At 42.0% G+C, this 15928-nt stretch overlaps 2 protein-coding genes across 2 annotated transcripts; one reads left to right on the top strand and one right to left on the bottom strand.

Annotated features, from left to right (window-relative positions):
* Positions 1-121: 121 nt before the first annotated feature.
* On the bottom strand, positions 122-7817 carry psmd2 (proteasome 26S subunit ubiquitin receptor, non-ATPase 2). The gene is made up of 21 exons (XM_029170677.3): positions 7636-7817; positions 6363-6419; positions 6109-6273; positions 5602-5723; positions 5228-5452; positions 4964-5122; positions 4670-4814; positions 4428-4488; positions 4138-4284; positions 3857-3963; positions 3641-3768; positions 3461-3548; positions 3160-3322; positions 2898-2999; positions 2537-2688; positions 2325-2408; positions 1802-1970; positions 1502-1596; positions 1276-1402; positions 1026-1144; positions 122-869 (listed from the first exon to the last, which is right to left on the bottom strand). The coding sequence occupies exons 1-21, from the start codon at positions 7750-7752 to the stop codon at positions 687-689; spliced, it is 2715 nt and encodes a 904-aa protein (XP_029026510.1). The 5' UTR covers positions 7753-7817; the 3' UTR covers positions 122-686.
* A 272-nt stretch (positions 7818-8089) lies between these two features.
* On the top strand, positions 8090-15894 carry prss16 (serine protease 16). Its single transcript, XM_029172070.3, has 9 exons — positions 8090-8323; positions 8481-8662; positions 9079-9311; positions 9904-10039; positions 11509-11623; positions 13090-13291; positions 13706-13796; positions 13965-14167; positions 14450-15894. The coding sequence occupies exons 1-9, from the start codon at positions 8126-8128 to the stop codon at positions 14557-14559; spliced, it is 1470 nt and encodes a 489-aa protein (XP_029027903.1). The 5' UTR covers positions 8090-8125; the 3' UTR covers positions 14560-15894.
* The last annotated feature ends 34 nt before the right edge of the window (positions 15895-15928 follow it).

Genomic DNA, 15928 nt, shown 5'->3' with positions numbered 1-15928 from the left:
TAACTTTGCCATCTATTTAACATTCTACATTTTTTGTTTTGTGCAATGGAAAGTTAGTCTGTTAAATTACTATTAGGTAACGCACATGATTAAGGCTACATAAGAGCACACAGCCACCACATTTTCATCATTTGGATACAAGTTTTTATTTTGTGATTCAACCTTTAATAGTACTGTAACAAAAGCCAAAACAAAAAAATGAAATCTGTGATGAAGAACACACTATTTAAATGTTCTAATTACAAAGAGAGGATTGTGGATGTAAGAAGTAGGAGGACGATCTGAAACACCAATGTGAACTGAGCAGTTTTAGTTTACCGATGGCTGACACATACTCTGGGGGGCGGTGAACAGAGCTGTGAACTAGCACAGGGTCAGTCAAGCAGCTGGTTCAGTACATGTAGGAGAAGCAGATCAAAATTCTAACAATGAGGAAACCATCTTTGTAGAGTGGATGAGGACCTAGCTTCACAGCTTCTTGTGTTTTACCAGCCCAATTAAACACATTCGAAGCATCCATTTTCAGTGACTGGAGCAGGGCCACAGATGACAGAAAGAAACACTGACAGACCTGTCTTTCTTTCAGCCATTCAATAAACAACTGAACATAACAACTGTAAAGAGCCACAACGGCTACCCTTATAAAAAGGAGGAAAAACAAACAACATGGGCATTTTGGATACAGTCTAGGTTTCATAGTTGGGGTTCTTGCGCAGAATTACAAAGCCCTCCAGGATGGGAGTGACTGGGAGGTACTCTTCCGTGGCTAGCTCAGCCCTCTCTCCATGTGCCAGCAACACAGGTGTGGTGTGAGTCTGGAAACCTGTGATGGCCTTTGGCTTGCCCGCCTGGCCCACGACATCCACAGCCTAGACACAAATCATACAAAGTCACGAGATATATACACTCTGTTTACACAATCTTTACTTTTCCCAAGGCCACAAGGAGATTTTATTAGACAAACATGGCATAATTTACTCAAAGTCTCAGTCTTTAAACTTCTTAGTATTTGTTCTATTCTTTACCTGTCCAACTCTGACAGATATCGGCAGCGGACGGAGCTCCTCATCAAATGTGACCAGCATACGTGGCTGCATGGCGGCTACCAGCCCATAGAGAATGTAGTGAGACTTCCCGAGGATTACTGTAAAGCACATAGGAGAAAAAAAAACAGAGGTGATGTTAACACAGCAGTCTTTACCACATACAACCTACAAATAACAATATCAGAATGAAGTATAAAAGGCAAAGGCAGCAGATGGAAAACAAACTGACTGTTTTTGACATCAAGGAAGGAAACGAGTACAGTGAGCAGCCCTGCCACGGCAACCTGACTCATCAGCTGCCTGTCACTATGGTAGGGACAGAGTGTCAGTGTGCCTTTGCCCAGGTGAGTCAGACCCTGCAGAGGTGCAAACAGAAGAGCCAATAGTCACACACCAACATTTCCATTTATAACATTTACGTATATCTGCTACGAAGTGGCTTATTTGTCACACACCTGAGCCAGCCGGACCATGAAGAGATTGTTGGGGTCTTTGGCGTGATACTGAGCCAGCTGCCTCAGCATGGCAGCCAGACGGGCGTTATTTGTGCCTGTGGAAATGGAAGAGAGCTTGCTAAAGAAGACACTTGAAGGCGAAATTGTGTATCACTGGAACTGTCAATTAATACAGAAAAAGTATATTCACATATTTACAAAGAATTTCTAAAGAAACTACTGGCATCTCCAGTCATCAAAGCTAGTTTTTGCTTTAATATTGCTCCAGCTGGTAACACCAGAAGATGCAATAGAACTTACCACTGCCCACCATGCCCATGGCAAAGATGGAATTGTGGGAGACCTCGGGGTCAGCATCATGGGAAAACTTGCTGAGGGTGTCTAAGATGTTCAGACGAGGGTTGGACACTGATATAAGAGCCAGGGCTAAAGGCACTGCTCGCCTTAGTGTGGGCTCACCATAACGCAGCTAGAAATACAAAACAAAAACTAACATGAAACAACAAAAGAATGATAACATTGAGGTACTAATAATACACAAAATACATGATTAACATAACAGAGGTGATGTATGAAGTTATTAAATTATAATATACTAACAGATGTATAGCGATGATGAGAAACGTAAAAAAAAAAAAAAAAAAAAAAGGAGCCGCTAACGAGAAACAATAAGCTATAGAAATACACAAGTATTATATAGCCAAAAGAACAAATTTCCTTAGGAAGGAAATGTGAAGAATAAGAATAAAAATGTGATAAAATGAAGTGTCAAGAACACAATTATTAAATAGTTAAGAACTACAATAGAAACAGTACTACTGACCAGATGTCCAAATGTTCGCAGTGCCATTTCAGAGCCAATCTCCTCTCCCATCGCAATCAGGGCAATACCCAGAACGGCTACACCCTTTGGAGAAAATCACAACAATGAGCCATTTCACCAAAATTTTCACTAGAGCATTTACATTCAAATAGCTGATCAATAGGAATTTTAAAACATAAATTATAAAAATAATCAGAACAGCGGGTCCTTACCTGGTGTGAACCCATGTCGGCAGCAGACTCCTTCTTTTCTTTGTCTTTCTTATCTTTCTTGTCCTTGTCATCCTCTTTGTCTTTGTCCTTGGCCTCATAGTGCTCGCTGCAGATATGGAGAAGCTGTTGCACTTTTAGAACATTACCAGAGCCTAGGCAGAAAGAGAGAGACAAATTACTGCAGTGAATTACAGAATGGCAATCCTGTTAACAGGAAACAAAATCAGCAGATTTGGCAATCATGGTGTGAGTGTGTTTGTTTAGATGGTTTATAAAGAAGGTACAGAGGCTGACTGACTGACTGAGTGCTCTGTTTGCACACAACAAAATACCAAAATTAAAAGCGTGCTTTGAGACTGACCTGCATATGCACATATATCCACTAGTGTATTCGCAAAGCTGCGGAAAGGCTCAGGTACAACCTGTAGTGCAGCCAAGGTCGTCTCAATTGCTTCTCCTTTACCTGAGGGCCGATAAAACAAACAATAGAAACATCAGAGCAGAACGAAAATATATAAAAACGTAATAAAGATTATCTGTAACAGATGATGCAAGACGATGTTAAAAAAAAAGTTTTAAGTTTCCCCTAGAATCTCTGATGCCTTTGGTGAAGTCATGCTTACCTAAGTGGTTGAGTCCAAGGCCGAGAGGCAGCCAGCGGGCATATGTGTCCTTCAGCTCCTGTTCATTTTTCTCCATAATAGTTTGGACGATGGTAGAAGTCACATCACCGTTACAAGACCCAACTGCGATCATACCACATGCCAGCGCAGTCACTCCAACAACCTGACAGATAAAGAAAAAAACACACACATACACACACTTGTAATGGATGCCTGAAAAACTGCCATATATACAGGGGGTTGACAAAAGTTCTTGTTTCTGCTCAAAAAAACAAAAACAAAAAAAACCACACATTCATACCTCCATACTGGATTTGGAGTCACCCATGACAGGGAGAAGCAAAGACAGCACATCTTCCCTGTTTGAACCAGCATAGGCCAGGCCCAGTCTGAAACCAAGACAGACAATCAATTTCCAAAGTTAAAACAAAACTAAATAACTTGAGCCATGACATTTATTTAAAAAGAAGAAATTGTTCACCCAAAGATGGCGCCTATCCTCATGACATTGCTGTTGTGGAGTACATAGTCAGACAGAAGGGCCAGGGCTGGGTCACATTCGTTCCTTACACCTGAGTTTACAATGCCACAGGCCAAGAGCGCCCCAGACTGTAGAGAGTTGATAAGTATTCTTTCAGTATTATGCAAGTATTATGAACTCTATAACAGACAGGTTTAAAATGCTTCAGGGCCTTACTTTGATGTAGTCCTCTGACGAATAAAGGTATTTGTCAATCTGGGTCAGACCACCATCCACATCCCAAAGCAGGATCATGCCCAAGGAGGCTGCAGCACTTAACATCCCTGATGAGATTAAAAAACATCATTAGTCAGTAAATAACAAAACAAAAAGCTCTGCAATACAAAGTTCACAAAATGAATTAAGACATTAATATCTCTGCATCAGGAGTCAGGTAAAAAAAAGCCCACTGAGCAGTGTTTACGTGCTACACTAGATACGTTTTTGTTGTCTTTTACCGTGGTCCTTGTTCTTGTACAACCACTTGTTGCCATCATCTGTGAGCAGCTTGTCCTGACCAAACGCTGCGTTGACAAAACCATTCACAAAGGAAGATGCCAAGTTCATACGGGCAGAGTCCACCTGTGAGCCACTGCTTCCAAACCCTGTTTAAATACAGCACAGAGATCAACTCAACACCAAAGGTACATCATATATGGTATATAAAAATTCAGTTATCCTGTCTAATGTTAAGTAAAATATAGGACCTATAATAACTAAACTTGTTTACTCCAGACAATGAACTCACTGTTGTTTTCCAAGTGTGTTTTGTAGATGTCATCTGGGACTTTAGGCTCCATGATGTCTAACTGGAAAGGACAAGAATGATATTACACTTAGTAAACAAAACAGGTAACCAGTCGCCTTATTTTACAATGGCAGCCTCCTGATGCTCAACTCACTAAAATCCAACTTTAAAACTACTCTGAACATATGAAGGGGCACAAAGATGACCACAATTGTTTTAATTTCCCTCATCCTCTAATGTACCTCTCTGGCCAGAGCCAAGAAGTTGCTGTTGAGCTGCACATTGGACATTATCTCTGTCAGATCCTCATAGTCCTCCACATCCTCGTTAAGCTCAAGAAACATGCCATGGCGACCCAGCATGAAGGCCATCTGCTTCTGGATGACTCTGAAAGGGGCAAAGATGCAGAAAGTCAGACTTTCAAATAATCCATACACTATGTAACATAAGACGAGAATTACATAAAAACAAAAACATTCTTCTGTCTTTAAATTCATTATGACATCTAAAAATAGAGTTCTTATTATTGCCCTTACATGTCTTTGCAGGATGTAAAGATGTTTTCTACTAGCTCCACATCGTTTAGCATCAGGGCCAGTCGAAGGGCCTCCGGATAACGGTTGAACTTTCTGAAGATGTTCAAGGCACATCTCAAGAGTGCTGAATTTTCTGGCTCAGGAACATAACTCACACAACTAGAGAAAGGACAGGCAAAGATTATTGGTCATGAGTTAGTAGCAATTTTAGGCCTTGTCTTTGATTTGTATTTTTACTTATAGCTCTGTAGAACCCATACATACCTAGTGAGGTAGAGGCACACCTTTCCATAGGCATTTTCATCAATATAGTCTTCCAGCATGTCCAGCCTTTCAATCTCCATCAGCAGGTCACAGGCCTCATGCTCCGCATTGTGTGCCATGTTGTAGGGCACAATCTCCTTGACTAGTTTCAACAGCGTCTCCTGTTGCACTTTGTCATTCTCCTCTACCTCCTGCCACTCCTTAGCTACCTCACCTGCCAGATGCCTGAATGATTTGAGAGTAATGTAATTAGACACTAACGAATAAGAAAATCTGCAACATAATCACAGCACTGCTTAACACAACCAAGTTACATGTTTTAACAAAACTGCGTAATTGATTTTAACTGTTACATATCATATCCCTTATCTTACCTAACATATTCATGACCCCAGGAGGCCAACTCTTCCTGTGAACCCAACAGACGGTACTTCAGGCATTCCCTCTCGCCACTCATTGTCATGGCCAGCACTGACACAACGTCAGCACAGAAACGCTGTAAACAAACACCCACTGTTGTTTCAATTTGACTTCTTCAGTTAAGTCATGCAGGCATGAGTGTGTAATGCGTTGACATGAATACTATATTACACATACACAGAATTATCTCCTACACTGTTTTTGTAAATAATAAATGCCAGTTATTACTCAGAGTTCAACTTAACAATGTCAGTTTGTATTTCAAAATTTACCAATGACCTAACTGACCTTTTCTTTGCCAAATGTCTTTTATTTCTTTTCAATAAAACACAAAAGTAGCTTTCTGTAGCTTCAGTTCTACACGCCCACATTAGACACCATACCAGGCTCACATAATGGTTCTACCAAAGAATAAAATGTGGTGACATTTGAATTTCTGACACATCGCAGCACAGCCGTACCTTGTTCTCTCCTGGAGCCATGCCCTCATAGATCTCTTTGAGTTTGCCATAGTGTGGGCGCAGGAATTTGAGAGGCTTGGGTACTGAGGTCATGGAAGTGGTGGAGGAACGGATTTGTCTACGCAGCTCCTCCAATGCTGGATGGTACAATGCTGTGTTTTTCTCCTGTCAGTGTGCAAAACATGTGAGCTATTTTTTCTTAGTAAGAGATTTTAAATCATGACACACAGTAGTTTCAAGAATTTAATACTCACACTCAGTCTCTCCACCATCATCTCCAGATCCTCTTGTAACTGCTTATCCTCCTCTGACTAAAAAGTAACAAAAGTAGATAACAAAATTAAAAATGTGTGCCACTGACCCAGAGGCTGTCCCCCATGGGACCAGACCAGATGCAGCCAGTGTAGGAATGTGTCAGATTGTGTGTCTGTGCGCTTGTACTTGCATCAAAGTGAGAACCAAAAAATGCACTTTCCTACCAAAGTGAGGACATTTTGACAGAGTGAGGACATTTTGGCTGGTCCTCACTTCTTTAAAGGCCAGTTTGAGGGTTAAGATGTGATTTTAGGGCTGAGGTTTGAGTTGAGTTTTGGTTCGGAATAGAGTAAGGGCTGCCTTTAGTTGTGATGGTAAGGGTAAGAGGCTAGGGAAGGCATTATGTCAACGGAGGTGGTGTATTATGTCAAACACTGTTTGCCATTCAGAATTAAAAACAGAAAACAGAATCTAACTGCTGATGGCTACAATTGATCTTTAACAATGACAGTTCTGGGCACAAAACAGTGATGCCATTGATCATGCTGACGTTGAAACCATCAGGTGGTCTGTACCTTGGGACAGGTCGGTTTATTTCTAATGTTTATTTCTTCCATTAGGTAGATGTTTGGCTGGTGCAATTACACATTTCACTATATTTTACGATTTATTAATCTAAAATGAATTACCTGTAAATCGCATTAATCCCACTAAAACACCTGGCTCTACCTAACGTAAACATGGAACTATTGCACTAACACAAAGTATAAAGAGCACAAGTCTTAATCCTCAATAACCAAAAACAATGCAAAGTGCAGTGTTACGTTAATGCTGAACAACTGACTCAAAAGTCGTCTACCTGCAGTTTAAAGCCTTAGAGTTAAACTTTTTTTTACTTTAGCTGCTGTGTCAGAGTGCTAGCATAGCTAACTGAACACTGAACTGAACAGGCAGTTAAAACAGCGGCGTTAACCTGTAACAAGCTAAGGCTAGCTAACCGGCTGTTGGCTAGGCTAACATGAGCTAACAAGGGACATCAGTAGTATTTTGATAAACATGCAAGACACAAGATTACGTTACATTGGCAATATTTCATAGAAAATAACCAACATACATGTAACATAATGTGCTATCGCTCTTAATCTGCACTGACCTCGGCCTGTTCAACCATGTTGTCAAAGCGGCGGTGACTAAGGCAAAATAACGTCTCAGGCTAACATTAACGTGAGCGCAGCCAGAACGAGACTAAATGAGAAAAACGAGCCCGCTTACCAATTCTTGCTCCTCTTTCTTCTCCTTGTCCTTGGGCTGTTGGCCCTTTTCCTTGTCTTTCTCCTTCTCATCAGTCTTTTCGGGCTGCTTATTCTCTTTATTTTTTGTCCCCTCCATAACTGCGGCTCTGGGATCTATCAGCTAACAAACGGAACTAAGGAGGACCGTGCAGTTTCTTCTTCGCTGGGTAAAATGCGTTGTCCTGTTTTCTTTGGCGCCCCTGCTGACGACAAGGCTTACTTTACGGGCTGCAGGTATATTACAGCACACTAAAGCAAAAACATCAAAAACATTCAATAAAAAGACATAGAATGCTTGCATTTTAATTAATTTTGATTGCTTGTTGTGAAATACACCACACCGAGTCTAAAAAATAGAAATACACTTTATTTTAAAAAAGAAGCTCACATGTCCCACGCTTTGCGGGGTACTTAAAGTAGCACACGAATTTGTCATATGACCCTCTGGCTGTTTCCTTGTTTGTAACATCATGGCTTTTCAGCTCTGTGGGTTCAAATTCGCTTCGTTACTCCTGTTGTGTCTCTTTGCTTTTGGAGAGGGGAGATACAAGAGTTTTGTAAGGTTTAATAAGGTGCAAAATACCAACCGGAAAGTTGTGTTTGAGGAGCAGTGGTTCATTCAGAGACTGGACCACTTCAATGGTGAAGACAGCAGAGTGTGGAAGCAGGTAAGTTCATCATTTCATCAATATTTTTATTTTTTGCGTATGTCAATTTGCATAAACAATGCATTAATTTCCGGTATTGAAATATTTGCAGACTGTTGTACTTGAAGCAACTATTTTTGATCTGGTTCATTACTACCCTGATTTTTTTTCTCCCCAGAGGTACTTTGTAAATGAGGCCTTCTACAAACCAGGGGGTCCAGTATTTCTCATGATAGGTGGAGAGGGTCCAGCAAACCCAGGATGGATGCAGGAAGGCTCCTGGATCACCTACGCAGAGAAACTGGGGGCGCTTTGCCTAATGCTGGAGCATCGCTTCTACGGAAAGAGTCACCCGACAGAGTATGTTTGATCCGGCTGAAGAGAGTCTTCCCTTCAAGCTTATAATATATTGTGTGCTACATTTTTAAAGATGGTGATATGAATTGCTGTTATCTTAGATTTATGTCACTAGAATGTCATATCTTCATATATTCATGTTGAGTGTTAGTTAAACTCAGTGCTGGTATGACGATGGGTGGCAAAAGGTTCAGAATAAATCTTAAAGGGAACGAATCGTTTTTGTGCTGTAAATGAGGAAGTGTAATTTCAATGTGAGCTTCACCCTCATCATGTGTTTACAGCCATGTAGAGGCTTTTACTGCCGTTCAAGGACGTCTGGTGCTGGTGAAGGTCTTGAACCACTAGATGGCAGCCCTGCAGTTCAGATAAGGATGTTCTATGACCACGCACCCACTGCTTCTTTCCTCTGCATCCAGTGACCTCAGCACAGACAATCTGCGTTACCTCAGCAGTCGTCAGGCGTTGGCTGACTTGGCTCACTTTCGCACTGTGATTGCCGAGAATCGAGGCCTGACCAACAGGAAGTGGGTGGCGTTCGGGGGGTCGTACCCGGGCTCTCTCGCCGCTTGGTTCAGGCTGAAATACCCTCACCTTGTCCACGCTGCTGCGGCTACAAGTGCACCTGTTTACGCCAAGGTCAACTTCCCAGGTATAGGCACATCAACCAATAAATGTAACAAATACATGAGATATTCACACTCACATGGATGAGAGTTGAGTATATTCTGCACAGTATCTATGTCTTTGTTTCGTTTGGCTGAGCCCAGGTTTTTCCCCTGAAAAGCTGCAGCCTGGAACTAAGGTCTGAGTAACTTTGAACCTTTTGGACCTTTGCTGTTCTACCCACGTGCTCATGCTATCAAATACATTCAAGCCCCACAATGGGGCAAATGATAGAGAATAGTGTAGGTGGATTACTGACGTCAGGAGCCTTTCAGCTCACATTCATCAGCAGGTCCACACTACTACCAGTAAGAGGTTGGTTTCACTCCAGTATGAAATATTCCTGGGATTTGTAATGGAATAATTCTCCTTTTGCGAGTCTGTGTTTTTTTTTCCACTTACATACACTGTGAGCTTCACTCTTAATTTTACTTTAAGCCTTTCTGAAAACTTTCTCAAGCTCTGGTTTCGCACATTGTCTCACATTGTTTAGCAGGGTTGTCTCGTACTGTTGTGGTCTTTTTATTGAGGCGTAGCCTGAAGTGTCCACTGTTACCTCTGTCTTTATGCTTTGTCAGAGTATTTAGAGGTTGTGTGGCGTTCGCTGGCCTCAGAGAATCCAGAGTGCCCCCTACTGGTGAAGAAGGCTGCAGACATCCTTGCAGAACGGCTGAACGACCCCAAGACCTACGACAACATCACTAAAGACTTCAAGTACAGTATATTACATTCCTGCATCACTCTTAAGCTCATTTTGAATTTTGATGGTCCTTAGCTTTTATAGTAACCACGCATACAGGCTTGAGAATCATATCAATGTCCTCCTCTAACCTCTGGCTTAAGCTCAACTCGGTTTTCCAAAGTGCCGAACTATACCTTTTTAAATCCGCCTATTTCTAACCTGCACACATACCTTTTAGTCAATCTAGTGCACTATAGCAATACGGTGAGCGGCTCAAAGAGCAGGGAAGGTGGTTTTGGGTCCCTGCTGGAGCCTGGTCCAGTTTCAGCTTCATAAGCGTTCCTCACGCATTTCTGGACACAGCCTGTGACTCTGGAATGTCAGATATGCTTCAAAAAGGGTCTGATTGTAATACAGTGGGAATGCTTATCAGCCAGTCAGGGGCAACAGGTATGTATGTGTAGAAAGAACCCATTCAACCCAAATTTGACAACAGTTAAAAGTGATCAGGTTGAAATTTTATTGAAAATTTTGTTGGAGTAATGACTTTTGTGCACGTCACTGCTCTGTAGTTGTGGAGGTTTTCCTCTCTAAAACGCTGCTACTGCTTGTCTTTTTTTTTTTTTTATTCACTGCTCCTTGTTTGTGTAAAGCTACCTTACACTGTCTTCAGATTCAAAAGAAGCTTCTCCACCCAGCAATTATTTCTGACTTTTCTTCATCCCTTTTTTCATTATTTAGTATTTCAGCATCATTCATTGCTCGCTGGCTCTGCTCGCATCGTATTTTAGTATATTTTTAGTTGTTCTAGTGACTCAGGCCTAAATTACTTTTACAATGGTTGGTCTCCTGGAACTAACGCTGTCATGTGGACGCACCCAAGCCGTGTCTTCGTGTCTGCACTGACCTGACGACATCGGACAGCTTTTATTTGAGCTGCTTGCAGGTTGTGCGGTCCGTGGATGCAGACATGTTGTCATGCGGGCACAAACACACAAAAAGGTCAAAAAGGTTTTCAAAGCCTGTCCAGCTTGAAAACCGTGGAGAGTACAGGCACAATTTCATGTCATCACACACACACTCAGCTTCTTAAATAACATCACATGATAAGCGTGTTATCTTAACGCACCAGAGATTTGAAAGATGCTTGTAATTTTGCTACCACAGACTTTCTCCCACATGCTTTTTCCGCTCTGTGGGAAATTATAGCAAACACAGTCATTTCCACTTGGACAGAGCACCATGTTTGACAAAAGATCCAAAAAGACCCACGTAAGGATAAATGTATTAAAATCAGTTAGTTTCAAATAATAAAGCATGACTGAAAAGAGCTCAGTAAAAAAACCCAGGTGCCAAAAAACTTAATCCTTAAACATTTCTCTCTCTGTCTACTCCCGCACTCTTCCGTCATCATTGTTCTTCAATTTCCCCTCCATCTCGTCTTCATTTCCTCTCTCTTCCCCTTTTTCCCCTGTTCTCCTTCATTCTTCTGTCCCGCCAGCTTGTGTTCCAAACTGCAGATCCAGACGCAAACTGACTCAGCCTATTTCCTGGAAACACTTGCTGGCAATTTCATGGATGTGGTCCAGTACAATGAAGACAACAGGGGATTTGAGGTGAGAGACAAAGAGAGTAGACGCATACCAAACTAAATCTGTATCAGTAATAGGCTGACATGTTTTCCCAAAAATCTGTATCTTTTAAATGAATCGAGCACTTTTTTATTGCTTGACGTTCTGATGTGAAATTCCAGGCGAGTACTGTTGCACTTCATGCATGTTGACTTGAGACGGGGATTTTGTGGAGAGTCTTTGTAGGCCCAGTGTTCAGTCCTGGTTGAGTGGGAGACTGCTATGGCATGTAGTCAGGTTTATGGACAACCTGAGTATTGTACTGACATGCAATAAAACCCTGTAATGTTTAACAGGGAAGAATCTGAGGCTCTGTGTTGAGAGGATCTCCAGAGTTGTGGCTGCTCATGCATAGGTTCAATTTTTGATTGAGACTAAGCTCTGACTAATGCGTTTTTCCTTTAGGATTCCACAGTATATGGACATTATGACAAACATAAACCTTTGTATGTTTTTTTTAGTATGGTATTGTGTGTTTTAACTGAGATGTTAAAACCCTCAGGCTGCAGGTAAGACTGGAGGATCTCAAGGCCATTAGAATTTGTGCACTTCCATAAAACCTGCATGTAGGTTCCTTTGAGTGTGGGTCAAAGAGGTTCTTGTTCTTGGTCAGAGCCGGCGTCCGTATCACCCGCAGCAAAACGCAGCTGCCAGCAGTTCAGAGACCCAGGTGGGTCATGTTAGCGGAGATAAGGCGCAGACCACCGAAGCCTAGTAAGCTCACTTTCTAGCTCCACTTTCAGACTCCGACCACTTCCCTCTATAGATTCTATAGACACATTGTATATAGAATGCGATGCACGAGCAAGAGAAGATAAAAAGCCTTCTTACAATTAGCCTTTTAACATCGATGCCCATTTTGATTGAATGTACTACACACAACAAACGTGTTCCTTCTTTTGCTATGTGTTGCTGTACACATGTGGACACACGTCCCTTTTTTCCTGCCTTGGGGCCCTTTCTAGCCAGTTACCCCTCTTTTCTCCTGCTCTCTCTGTCCCCTGGTGCCTTGAGGAGACGTGAGTCCGGTTACCAATAAGCTGATGTGAAAAAGTAACAAAAGACTCTTTGGTCTCGCTGGTTTCCTGTCGCCCCAAGCTAATGAGACACTTATAAAAAGAACTGACGAGAGCGGTGGGCCAGAGAGACCACAGCAGTAAGCGGCGAACGCAGCCAACAGCTGCTTCTTTGACATAAAAGACTGAGCGTAAACTACCAGGTTTTAGGTGCTGGGTAGGAACTAGGAGTCAGGTGTAACCCAATCAGATGGTCAGAGTTTTGTACAAGGAGGAAGGACATTATGTAACACTAGAGTCTGTAGAGTTACACTTGCTTCCTTTTTTTTTCTCAGAAGATGCAGATGGGAAATTGCTCAGCGGGCATCTGTTGTGCAGTGACAGTGTTTTAATGTGGCCCATTAACACTGTAAATACCAGCTGTTTACTGTCCAGGGTGCGATAGGCACCAACATCACCATCAAAGTGCTGTGCGACGTGATGGCTGACGCCTCGCTGGGGGACCCGTATTACCGCTACGCTGCTGTGGCCAAGCTCATGATGGAGACCTTCTCCATCAAATGCCTGGAGGCGGGCTTCAGTGCGTACGTCAGGGACATGACTAACACGTCGTGGAAGGGCCCAGCAGCTGGAGGAGGTGAGCATGTTGTCAGAAGTGGTTTATGTGTAGGTATAATTAAGGTTTTTTTTTAGTTGGCTGTATTTAAAAATGGCAATTCATGACCAATTCCTCTTTTGGGTTCTGTATTTTTATATACTGTTTGTAAGTGTTCAGCTAAGAATAGGTTCCACCGTATATTCCGCATTGTTCATTTGACCTGGGCTGCGGTTCCACTTTCCAGCTTTGGTTTGATGAGCGGGGCAGGGTGGGGATCCTTGGGACAGGATGTGGCCACAGGAATCTGAGTGCACAAACCTCCCAAAGCGGCTCCTGTTATCTTGTCGGTGTTTGTTGTATTCCTCCATGCAGTGGTGACTACACGTGGGTTCTGTTTTTACAGATTCTCCTGTGTTGTAAGGTGTTGGATTTATGTTGTTTGTGTGTTGTCAGGGCGACAGTGGGTCTATCAGACCTGCACGGAGTTTGGATTCTACCAGAGCACAGATTCACCCAACCAACCCTTCACAGGCTTCCCTCTTCCGTGAGTATAGTAAAATCTGCCTTTCTGCATAATAAACCCAGCGGTTCATATTTCCCCCTGCACCTGCTCCTGGTTTACTTATTATTTCCTCACCAGCTCACCTTTTTCTGTTGTTCCACTTTAAATAGACTGGATTGTTAAACTGCCTTTGTTCCCCCCTCCCGCCAGATATCATGTACAACAGTGTGCAGACTTCTACAATATCAGCGCTGAGGAACTAGACCAGACTGTGGCTGAGACCAATGAGTATTATGGCGGCTACAACATCCGCTCCTCAAGAATAGTTTTCCCAAACGGATCCATTGACCCGTGGCACGCCTTAGGAATCACCCGGGACATCACATCTGACCTCCCAGCCGTTTTCATCAAAGGTGAGAAGCACTATGTGAAAAAGATGATCTTACTCTAACTTCCTGTTAAACCTAATGCGCTTCAAACATGTAGAGAACTTATGGATTGACCTATTGATATTTACTTTTTTTGTATCAAACTCAGAAAGGTGTTAAAGGCCAAATGGAACTGGTTATTTTGTGGTTGCCCTACATTCATAAATGCCGAGCATGTGTTCCAGAGCAGAACAACAGCTTGCTTGTTGTCCTGTTATTTTATTAGATGAATAATTTTTGATATAAAATCTGATTTCTCTGTTCCAGGAACAGCCCACTGCGCCAACATGTACCCAGCTCGAAGTGAGGACCTGCCCCAGCTGACTATGGCCCGTGACCACATCTTCTTGCTCCTTCAGCAGTGGTTGAAGGAGTGAAGCCAGTCAGTGAATTTCAAAACGAAATTACTGATTTTCAAGATCATTTAAATACTGCCACAGAACACAGATCAGTATGTGTGATCAGGTGGAGCCAAAGCATTTTTTAAAGGAATTTGTGTTGATTTTTCTGTGCAGATTAATCTAATGAAACTAAATGCTTGTTAACTTTATTACATTTTCTTCTGTATAAGAAACTGGGTAGATTAAAAATGACATGAATTATTTTTAAAGCAAAGTATATTTGGTAACTGATGAGAAACATGACATTCAGTGACCCTGTAATAAATCAGGTTTGAACCAGTAACATGGAACTAAAGAAGAGGTGAAAAAACAAGTTCAGTCTTGATTTGTGATAAGCCTGTACTTGAATAGTTGTCTTGGCTTCTCAGCCTGAGCGGAACAACAACTCTTCAGAAATGTTTAACGAAACCACCATTTCTTTACACCAAACCCGCCTGAAATTGTGTTTTGAATGCGGATGGCAAGAATCTCTTGCAATGATGAAGATGAATTGAGGTTAATGCAGCGTCTGCAACAGAAAAACAAGTTGCCTCGCACAGCATGGTTACAGCACACAGCTGTGTTCGAAACACACGCTCGACCTTCCTCTGTCTATGCTGTTCAAAATAGCCCTATCTCTGCAGCCCAGCTGGTCACGTCCCAACACATTTTAAGCACAAAACACACAGATGAGAGCAAAATGAGCAACATCTGCACGGAATGCAGTCCTGCCATTGTTGTTCCATTCCCTGACACTGTATCCTTATATCCTCCAACTCGATAAGAGTAGGTTTAGCCTGTTTATGCAGGAGAGTAACACAAAACACAGACAACACAACATCCAACATAAGATGTGTTTTAAGATTGTAAATACAGTATTTACTTGCAAGTCTTTATCTTTATCTCTATCTTGTTCGTCCCGAAGATGAAACATTCGTAACGACAGCAGACAATCCAGCCTTAAACATTTAAGATGGGTTCAATAATAACTGCATGTACACTTACATTTAATTCATGGTAACTCAATGCCTCAAATACTCAATTTGAGTAAAAGGGGCTTCCTCCTAATCCTCTCTTGGCAACAGCAAGGATGTAAGTGAGTCTCTGCGACTTCTCAGGTGTGTGTTTGTGTGTCGCCACCCAACTGTGATCCCAGTGAAGTCAGATGTGAGCAGGCTCAAAACATAGAAATGCTCCTTTGCTTTTATCACTCAGTTGTTTTAATTCAATTACAAGCTCAGGACGAGACAATGCTGATCTTTTCTATGACATCAAAATATTCTGCATGTTACAATCCCTTTTATAAATAAAACTGAAGCAACACAAGGTGAATTTGGCACATAGTTGTTTGGTTTCACACTTTCTA

Source organism: Betta splendens, chromosome 13 (genome assembly GCF_900634795.4).
Source record: "Betta splendens chromosome 13, fBetSpl5.4, whole genome shotgun sequence".
NCBI classification, from domain to species: domain Eukaryota; kingdom Metazoa; phylum Chordata; class Actinopteri; order Anabantiformes; family Osphronemidae; genus Betta; species Betta splendens.
The sequence above is the reverse complement of the archived record's forward strand: the minus strand, read 5'-3'. Positions and strand labels throughout refer to the sequence as shown.

Coding starts and splice junctions, on each gene's coding strand:
- psmd2 (XM_029170677.3), bottom strand. CDS start 7,752: ATGGAGGGGACAAAAAATAAAGAGAATAAGCAGCCCGAAAAGACTGAT. Junction 5,453..5,601: donor TGGGGTCATGAATATGTTAG/GTAAGATAAGGG, acceptor CAAATCATTCAG/GCATCTGGCAGGTGAGGTAG. Junction 3,769..3,856: donor CGTCAGAGGACTACATCAAA/GTAAGGCCCTGA, acceptor AACTCTCTACAG/TCTGGGGCGCTCTTGGCCTG.
- prss16 (XM_029172070.3), top strand. CDS start 8,126: ATGGCTTTTCAGCTCTGTGGGTTCAAATTCGCTTCGTTACTCCTGTTG. Junction 9,312..9,903: donor CGCCAAGGTCAACTTCCCAG/GTATAGGCACAT, acceptor ATGCTTTGTCAG/AGTATTTAGAGGTTGTGTGG. Junction 13,292..13,705: donor GGGCCCAGCAGCTGGAGGAG/GTGAGCATGTTG, acceptor GTGTGTTGTCAG/GGCGACAGTGGGTCTATCAG.